Source organism: Caretta caretta, chromosome 20, assembly GCF_965140235.1.
Source record: "Caretta caretta isolate rCarCar2 chromosome 20, rCarCar1.hap1, whole genome shotgun sequence".
NCBI lineage: Eukaryota > Metazoa > Chordata > Testudines > Cheloniidae > Caretta > Caretta caretta.
Genome location: NC_134225.1, coordinates 2,449,622 through 2,458,919, shown reverse-complemented (window position 1 = coordinate 2,458,919; position 9,298 = coordinate 2,449,622). Strand labels below are relative to the sequence as shown.

The 9,298-nt window shown below is 65.9% G+C and overlaps 1 protein-coding gene across 2 annotated transcripts; it reads right to left on the bottom strand.

Moving 5' to 3' along the window:
* Window positions 1-1,951: 1,951 nt before the first annotated feature.
* On the bottom strand, window positions 1,952-7,365 carry LOC125627674 (myosin light polypeptide 6). 2 transcript variants are annotated; one of them, XM_048832041.2, is made up of 7 exons: window positions 7,062-7,362; window positions 5,172-5,199; window positions 4,483-4,626; window positions 3,748-3,921; window positions 3,253-3,330; window positions 3,089-3,131; window positions 1,952-2,297 (listed from the first exon to the last, which is right to left on the bottom strand). In XM_048832041.2, exons 1-6 carry the CDS (start codon window positions 7,251-7,253, stop codon window positions 3,103-3,105), a joined length of 645 nt encoding a protein of 214 aa, XP_048687998.2. In that variant the 5' UTR covers window positions 7,254-7,362; the 3' UTR covers window positions 1,952-2,297; window positions 3,089-3,102. The 2 variants fall into 2 exon arrangements, with proteins under 2 accessions (XP_048687998.2, XP_048687999.2); XM_048832042.2 differs by lacking the exon at window positions 3,089-3,131 and having other exon boundaries at window positions 7,062-7,365.
* Between the last annotated feature and the right edge of the window lie 1,933 nt (window positions 7,366-9,298).

Below are 9,298 nucleotides of genomic sequence, written 5' to 3'. Positions count from 1 at the left end.
GCCGCGCGTCACTTCTTATGCTAATTAGTTGCTGCATTATTCATGACCGGGCCCAGCGGTGGGCGGGGCTGGGCTGAGTCGCCCCCGCTTTGCCTGTAGACACCGAGGGGGGGCCTTGCCGAGGGGGCTGGGGGCGCAGGGGAGCAGGGAGGGTCCCAGCGGGGGGAGGGGGCTGGGGGCGCAGGGGGAGCAGGGAGGGTCCCAGCGGGGGGAGGGGGCTGGGGGCGCAGGGGGAGCAGGGAGGGTCCCAGCGGGGGGAGGGGGTTGGGGGCGCAGGGGAGCAGGGAGGGTCCCAGCGGGGGGAGGGGGCTGGGGGCGCAGGGGGAGCAGGGAGGGTCCCAGCGGGGGGAGGGGGCTGGGGGCGCAGGGGGAGCAGGGAGGGTCCCAGCGGGGGGAGGGGGTTGGGGGCGCAGGGGGAGCAGGGAGGGTCCCAGCGAGGGGAGGGGGCTGGGGGCGCAGGGGAGCAGGGAGGGTCCCAGCGAGGGGAGGGGGCTGGGGGCGCAGGGGGAGCAGGGAGGGTCCCAGCGGGGGCTGGGGGCGCAGGGGAGCAGGGAGGGTCCCAGCGAGGGGAGGGGGTTGGGGGCGCAGGGGAGCAGGGAGGGTCCCAGCGGGGGGAGGGGGCTGGGGGCGCAGGGGAGCAGGGAGGGTCCCAGCGGGGGGAGGGGGCTGGGGGAGCAGGGAGGGTCCCAGCGGGGGGAGGGGGCTGGGGGCGCAGGGGAGCAGGGAGGGTCCCAGCGGGGGGGGCGCACGGGGAGCAGGGAGGGTCCCAGCGGGGGGAGGGGGTTGGGGGCGCAGGGGAGCAGGGAGGGTCCCAGTGGGGGGGGCGCAGGGGAGCAGGGAGGGTCCCAGCGGGGGGAGGGGGTTGGGGGCGCACGGGGAGCAGGGAGGGTCCCAGCGAGGGGAGGGGGTTGGGGGCGCAGGGGAGCAGGGAGGGTCCCAGCGGGGGGAGGGGGTTGGGGGCGCAGGGGAGCAGGGAGGGTCCCAGCGGGGGGGAGCAGGGAGGGTCCCAGCGGGGGTTTGGGGGCGCACAGGGAGCAAGGAGAGTTTCATTCGACAGACCAGGAACCCCTCTGCAGGGGCTGGGAACAGGGGCAGTGCCTGCCTGTCCCTTTTAATGGGGTTCATTCTCCCAGCTGGCGATTGTGAACCCCGCAGGCTCTCGCTGAGTGACACCCCACCTGGGCTGACGACAGTTTCTGGGACTCGCTCCCCTGAGCTGGCGACCTGAGGCCCCAGCAAAAGAAGAAATAAATAAGACGAGAGCCGCGTGTGAAGTCTGAGTGCGGGGAAACAGCCCGAGACGGGTAGGAATTCTCACCCCCAGCAGGGGGCGCTATGGGGCGCGGGGCAGATCCCCGCTACTCCAGGCCCAACCTTTCACCCCCTAACAAACAGGACATGGCGGCTGCATTCCCTGCAATCCTCCGGGGCCCCTGCCATGCCCTGGCTCTGGGCACCGGAGGCCATGCCCTGGCTCTGGGCACCGGAGACCAGCTTGTCTCCACAGGGCATTCCGCCAGCACCCGGTGCGACCGGACCGTGCCATGGCTCCGCCGGCATAACGCCTCCCGGGGGGCTCGTCTCCTGCTATAAATTGTCGCGCTTTGCAATTCAGGCCTTAGCTGGGGCGGGTGGCTCCTGCCTCCGCCCTGCCCTGCCGCGGAGCCTTTCAGGGGGGACCTGGCGCTGATTTCCCAACTCTTGCTTTCTGCGTGGGAATGAAATCACTGGGCCGGGCGCAAGGACACCCTGAGGGCCCTGCGGGGCCAGCCCCTGGGCCTTTTCCAGCCTGTGCTCCTGCGCTTGGCCCTTCCACCTCGCCCCCGCATTGACCGTGTATGCAGAACTCTGCAACCCAAGTACAGCCCCCCGCCCCCAGGGCTCAGGGTCTCAAGAAAGAGTCAGGGATGCTGAGATGGCCCCTGTGGCCAAGACCCAAGGGGCCAGAAGCTTCTGCAAACAAATGGTTTTTATTGTCCAAATGCAGGACGGGCACAAGGAGGATTGGGTCCCTTCCCGCCCAGGATCGGGACCCTGGCTCAGCTCGGTGGGCACCCCCAGGCTGGGCTGCTGCTCTCGGGGGGAGCCTGCACCCCCCCCTCCTCGCTCGATCTTCAGCCGCTGGCGTCCTGAGGTCTTGGGCGCTCCCTTGGGCAGTGGTAGAAGTCCCTTGCAGCAGCCATTGGGGGGGCAGGGGGGCGGGTTAAAGAGAGAGACAAAGGGGGCAGGGAACATGCCCCCACCCTGCAGAGTAATGTCTGAGGTGGCATCAGTTGCTTAGCCCCATCCTGCCCGGTCTGGGGAGAGAAGAGGAGACAGTGAGTCGCGGGCGTGGCCTTTGGAGTCAGGGTTCAGGGTGGGGGAGCGGGGATCCCATGGGGGGGGCGGGGGGCAGGAAGGATCCAGGCCCAGAGCTCAGGTTTGTTCTGAATCTCCATCCCCTGGAGCAGAGGCTGGAGGGAATCGTGCTCCCAGCACGGCTGGGCCAGCAGATTTGACTCAGGGCATGGGCTGGGCCCGCAGGATGTCGGGATGCCCTATCCTGAGTAATTAAAGCAAAGCCACGCTGCCCCACTTTGCATGGGGCCCTTCCACTCCAGTGCCCTGGACAGAGCTCCCAGGGCCCCCCAAGAGGCGTTGGTCTGGGCTAGGCTGTCCCCCTGGGGGCAGGCTCGGTTCCCCGTGAGGGATATGGCACTGCAGGGAGGAGCTAGAGGAGAAGTTGAATGACTCGTGCCTGTCTGATGGCATTGGACCTCAGCTGGCAGCAGAGTAAGTCCCTGTGCCTCAGTTTCCCCATCTGCAGAACAGGGCTAAGGCTCCTGCACTCGGAAGTCTGCTGCTGGGAGGTGCTGGGGGTGGTAGCAGCAGCCCCAAAAACACAAGCCTCTTCCAGGGCAGTGGGATTTGACACACACGTTAGAGCTGATCCGCCGGGCATGGAGATGGTTCACCCGGGTCCCGGCCAAGGGGCAAAGGCCACTGAGGCCCCTGGGACTCTCATGGCAAAGAGGGGAGAAAGGAGCAGCCACCCCCCAAAACAGAGTCAGAAAAGTAAAAGCCCCTCCTCCCCATGGGGGGCACCTACCCCACGGCACCCGCTCAGCCAGACAGGATGTGCTTGACGAAGGCTGTGGGGGGAGGAGAGTGGCATTAGGCAGAGGAACTGGGCCCCCTGAGGCACCCTTGGGAGCCTCACCCCCTCCTTTCCTGGCCCCCGCAGCTGAAGGGTCCCCGACTCCGGGCTCTCACCTTCGTAGTTGATGCAGCCGTTGGCGTCCTCGTGCCCAGACAGGAGGGCGTCCACCTCCTCCTCCGTCAGCTTCTCACCTGCGGCCAGAGGGGGCAGCATGTTAGTGCTGGGGAGATGTTCCCCTACATCCGGTGCCCACCCATCAGCCCGGGGGGCCCTGTCCCTGCCAGGTACCAGACCGACAGCCCTGGGGGTGGGCGTCCCCCCTGCTCCTGCCCACTCTGGGGGGCCCTGCTCACCCACCTGGTGCCAGACTGAGAGCCCTGGGAGGGCCTCGTTCCCCCCCGTCACCCAGTGCCCAGGGGGCCCTGTCCCTGCCAGGTATCACACCGACAGCCCTGGGGGAGGCCCTGTCCCGGGTGGGGTGCCCCTGACCTGGCGCTGTACCCGTGTGACCCTGCCCCTGACTTGCTGAGCCTCGCCAGCCTAGGGGGCACCTGTCTTGGGGGCTGCCCTGTGGCTGGGGCCCCTCTGCCCCGGCAGGCAGCGCTCACCCAGTGTGGAGAGCACATGGCGCAGCTCAGCCCCCATGACGGTGCCGTTCCCCTCCTTGTCGAAGACCCGCAGCCCCTCCACGTAGTCCTCGTAGGTGCCCTGGTCCTTGTTCTTGGAGATGGTCTGCAGCATGGGCAGGAACTGCTCGAACTCCACCCGCCTGGAGTTCAGCTCTGCCGTGGGAGGGAGAAACTGAGGCCAGGCTGAGCCCCCGAGGACCCTGCCATGCAGCCACCCTACCATGTGGCTGGAGGAAGGCAGTCTGGCCCCCCATGGCACCGCATGGGGCCCCTGATGCCCCCCCCACATCACATAGCCCAACCAAACCCAAAGGAGGACCCCCATTGCTAACCCCAGTAGTCGGGGGTCTCTGAAAGCTTAGGGGTCCAGACCCACTCCCACCACACACACAATCCGCAGCTCGGGTGGGGCTGGTGAGAGCCCCCCAGAGCACAGTGGGGGTCTGGAAGTAACACCCCTCCGAGATGCGTGGGGCAATTCCGTTCTCCCTTTGCAGCAACGGTTTCAGGCTCTCTGCAGACTCAGACAGACGCCGTTACACTGGATTCCAGGCTTTTCCCCCGCAGCCACCCTTGCTTCCCTTTTCACAGTGCAAGCTGGGGCTGCAATGCCACGTGACTCCAGAAGCTGGGGCTTTGGGCATAGGCTGATAGCGCCCGAACCACATCCCACCCTCCACCCCAGCCCCACAGCTGCTGAGGCCGCTCGCTCACCATCGGGCTTGGGGTGGCCCAGCACCTTCATGACCTCGGCGTTGGTGGGGTTCTGGCCCAGGGCCCGCAGCACATCCCCACACTGGCTCAGCATAATCTTGCCGTCCCCAACTCGATCGAAGAGCTGGAAAGCCTCCTTGTAATCTGGGGGTGGGGGGGCAGAGCAGGTCAGAGGGGCTGGAACCGGACATCCTCTGCCCGTCTAACCTGCCTGCTTCAGGCCAGGATCGGGCCCAGACTGGAGGGAGGAGGCCAGGAGTTCAAATCCCAGCTCCTCCGCCTCCCTCAGGAATTGTATTTTACCTACAAGACTGGGACAGTTTCAAGAGGCGCCCGGCTGGTTCAGAGACCAGGAGCTGCCAGCCAGATGCTTGCCTCTTAATCCGACACCTCCACACTGAGAGAGCTCCCTGGGCAGAGCCCAGCACTGAGGTTGGGGGCCCAGCCATGCACCCCACACCCAGGTCCTGCCCCATGGCAGGCTAGGTAATGGAAAATGCCACATGACTAGGGTTTCCGCTCCCCGGGGATGGGTTAGCAACTGACAAGAGCTTGTTGGGGACAAAGGCTCAAGGCAGAACCGCGTAAGTGGGGGAAGGGGCTGGATTTAGCAGGGCCAGAGGTGGGTGAAGGCTGGTTGAAGAGCGATCCCCCCCGCAGCTACACAGACATGAGGCCGGTTGACTTACCCTCCAGCTGGTCCTTGCTAAACTCAATCTGCAAAGAGGAAGGGACAGAAACAGGGACATTAACAAAAGATTTGGGGGGAGCTGCATGAGACCAGGGGGTGCCATGGGGGGAACGCTCCTGGTATTACCCACCAGCTCTCTGCTGCAGGGGCCAAGCTTGGTCCCCCCAGGGCCCCTCCAGCCTGACCCCCACTAAATGTCTTGCCAGGGGATGTGGGGAGCCTTGGTCCTCACCTGGCTGACATCAGGCTCTGCCAGCAGGGGGTGCTGCCAGGAGGAGGGCAGGGGTCCTGGCTGTAGGGGGGCGGGGGGGCGGGTGCCCAGTTTCGCCCGCCCCAGGCTCTGCCAGCAGGAGGCGCTGTGGGGAGCCGGTGCCCAGTTTTGCCCGCCCCAGGCTCTGCCAGCAGGGGGCACTGTGGGGAGCCGGGTGGGGCCCTGGCTGGGGGGGTGCCCAGTTTCGCCGGCCCCAGCCTCTGTCAGCAGGGGGGCCACGCATGCGGCTGAGTTCATATAAGGGCCTGATCTGCCCCCTCCCTGGTCACACTCTTTATAGGGGGCCCTACCTCACTGCCTTAGGAATTTTCCTGCATTCTGTGCCCCCCACACAGAGGCGCGGCCGGTTGAGCCCCCCCCCCCCCCCCAGCCACAACTTGACCCTTTAGCTCGGCGTGGCAAAGCGGTGCCCAGTACTGGGGCTGAAATAAATCTGCCTGGAAAAGGGGGTGCTAATCCCCCTGGCCGCAGCCACCTGTCCCCAGCCTGGGAATGCAGGCCCACGCCAGGCTCTCGCCCCCCCCCCCCCCCCCATTCTAGACTGTCATTAAAATAACAGGGCCAGCTCACTGCCTAAATTTATCCTGCCCCAATGACCTGAGCTCGCCCCCCCTCCCAGCTGTGACTGTCTAACAGCCCCCCGGGCCCCCAGTCTCGCTCCTTCCTGCGTGGAGGCTCTGGCCATTGTTGGACACAGCCAGTAACAAGCTAGAGCTAGAACCCAGGAGTCCTGGCTCCCAGCCCTCTCTGATCCAACCCACCAGACCCCCCCCTCGCCCCCGGTCCGGGCACCATGGCTAGAAGACAGGAGCTGGTCTCTGGCTGCTTAGCTGAGCCCCAGTTAGATGAAGTGAGTCCCCCTGCTACAGCCACTCCACTGACCCCCCCCCCACCTCAGCCCCACTGCTGAGCACCCAGCGGAGGGACAGCACTGTGGGGGCGGGAGTAGTTAGACCCGGGGGTGGGATGGCAGCTAGGACTCTTGGGTTCTGTTCCCAGCTCCAGGAGAGAACTGGAGTCGCGGGGGCAGGGCATCTGGACTCCTGGGTTCTCTTCCCAGCTCTGCCATTAACTCACATTGGGCAAGTCACAGCCCCTGCCCTTGCCTCAGTTTCCCCATCTGTAAATAGGCTAATACTGGCCCTTCCCCACTGGTGGGGGGGGAGCCGCTGTGTCCCTGATGGAGCCTGGGGGATCCCCCTGCCCCCCATTAAGCCTCTGGAGGGCAGCTCACTTCCCTTTCGGGGGGGGCACACTAGGTGTAGGGGGCACCATCCCACTCACAGCAAATGCAGGCGCTGGAGGGGTGGTCAGTATTTGGGCCACGAGGAAGCAGGTGTGTGGGGGGTGATCTGGCGGGGGGCATTTTCTTATCTGGCCTGCCTGTGGCAAACTGGGTGCAGTAGAGCAGGCCAGGCCGGGGGCTCTGGGGCAGCGTGTCTGCCCGTGGCTCTGTGCCATCCGGCCACGCAGCTCCCCGTCCCACTCACGCGGCAGGTTTACACCTCCTGGCGTTGCTACCTCATGGGGCGAGGGACACCCCCCCCCCCAGGCCCAGTCCTGGCCCCATGCACCCCCCTGCTCTCTCTGCCTCCCCCTTTTGCAGCCCCCACATACCACCACTTTAGAGAGGTCAATCGGTGGCTCCTTGGGCGTCTCCGGGGCTGGTGCCGGGGCTGGGGTTGCCGCCGGCTCGGGGGCTTTGGGCTTAGCTGCAGCAGCCGCTGGCTTGGCTATGGCCGGTTTGGCGGCCGGTTTGGCCGGCGGGGCCACCGGCTTCTTCACGGGCAGCTCCTTCTTGGGGGGCATGGCGGCTGGGCCCAGCGGCGCGTGCCCGGGTGAGCGGGGCTGGCAGACGAGGCTGCAGGGCCCTGGTGAAGTCCCAGCGTGGGGCTGGCCCTGCCTGGCCTGGCTTAAATAACCCGGAGTGACGTCAGGCTGTAGCAATGCTAGATAAGGGCAGTTGGGGGGGGGGACAAGGGGGGGGGCTAAAAATGGGAGCATCATTCATTGTCAGAAGTGACAGCTTCCCCCCCCCCGCCCCTGCTCCAGGGCTTTTCTTAGAGGCAAGCTCGAGGGGCCAGCGATGCCAGGCATGCACCAGGGAGCCAGGCCAGGCCCACAGCACGGTGCCCCCCGCCAGAGGAACCCCCCCCAAAGCACAGGGGGCCTGGAGCTGTGTGAACGCAGGGGTTGATGAAGGTGAGGGCTGAGAGAGATGGGCCCATGGGCACCAGGCAGGGCCCTTTCCTCTGCTCAGATGGCACCGGGATCTCAGCCGCAGCGCTGGGCCTGGGACCCAGGAGTCCTGACTCCCAGCCCCCCAACTAGGCCCCAGGACTAATGGACCCCAGGTGCCCTGATGTCGCCTCCTCCAGCACCCACCCCCTCCTGGCGTGGGAATAGAACCCAGGTGTCCGAGCTCCCCCCCCTCAGCACTAGGCCACACTGCTTCCCTAACCCCCCCCCAAAGTGTGTGTGTGGGGGGGCAGTGGCCGGGGGGCTGCTCCGCTGGCCATGGGCAGAGGGCACAGTACGCAGCTGGGTGATGCAGGCTACGGTGCTGGGGTGGCTGTGACCCCAATGTAGAGCTAGGAGGGGGGGGCTGTGCGGCAGGGAGTGGGGGGCACTCTCACCTCTGACCCCTCCCCCCCCAGGCCTAGGCAGCGGTGCCAGCATTCAGATAAACCCTGGTGTGCTGGCTCCTTGTGGCCAGTAATGTTTGTGGGGGGGACGGGACTTTTGGGAGGTGCCCCCCCCCCCGGTTTAAATTCAGCCGACGATTTGTTGCAGCTCCTATGCTGCTGTGAAGTGTTGCCAGCTTCAGTGAGCCAGCGTTGGGTGCTGCAATCTCTGCCTAAGCAGCTGCTGTGGCCCACCCCAGAGGTGGCTGCATCCCAGTGCTGGGTACCGCAATCTCTGCCTAAGCAGCTGCTGTGGCCCACCCCAGAGGTGGCTGCATCCCAGTGCTGGGTGCCGCAATCTCTGCCTAAGCAGCTGCTGTGGCCCACCCCAGAGGTGGTTGCATCCCAGTGCTGGGTGCTGCAATCTCTGCCTAAGCAGCTGCTGTGGCCCACCCCAGAGGTGGCTGCCTCCCAGTGCTGGGTGCTGCAATCTCTGCCTAAGCAGCTGCTGTGGCCCACCCCAGAGGTGGCTGCCTCCCAGTGCTGCAATCTCTGTCTAAGCAGCTGCTGTGGGCTACCCCAGAGGTGGCTGCATTGCAGTGAGATCCCTCAGCCCCCCGAGGAGCTGCGTGGGTTAATTAGCACCTGGAAATTACCCTGAGTGTAAATGAAAGTGCCAGGGCCAGGCTGGGGCTGCCCGGCCCTGGCCCTGGGCCGAGCCCTGCCAGCTAAGCAGGGGTTGATGGAAAAGTCCAGCTGGCTGGTCCTCCGTCACGGCTTGATTAAGGGTTGGATTGAGGCCCGCGGTCATCGCCGAGCTATGCCCCCCCCCCCCCCGCAGTCCCATGAAGCGGGTTTCTCCGTATATTATTATTAACGAGCTGGCCTGGCTGGGTGCCCAGCAGCGCTGAGCAGGGGTCGGGGCTCATGGCGCAGCTCCATGAACCAGGCCAAGCCGGGGGGTGGGGGGGCAGAAGGGAGGGGCCAAGCCCAGCAGCTCTGGAGGGCACAGAGAAGAGGGGTGTTTAGGACTTGGTGGGGAGATGGGGGGGGATGCAATGCCCCCTTCACAGCCTCCCCGAGGGAGTGAGTCTGGCTCCACTGGCCTGGAGCATAAATCCTTGCTGGGGGCTGGGTGCCACCCAAACCAGCTCCCCCGCCACTTCCACACCCTCAGTGGGGCTGTGCCCACCCTGTGCCTCAGTTTCCCCTGTGAAACAGGGCAGCTTC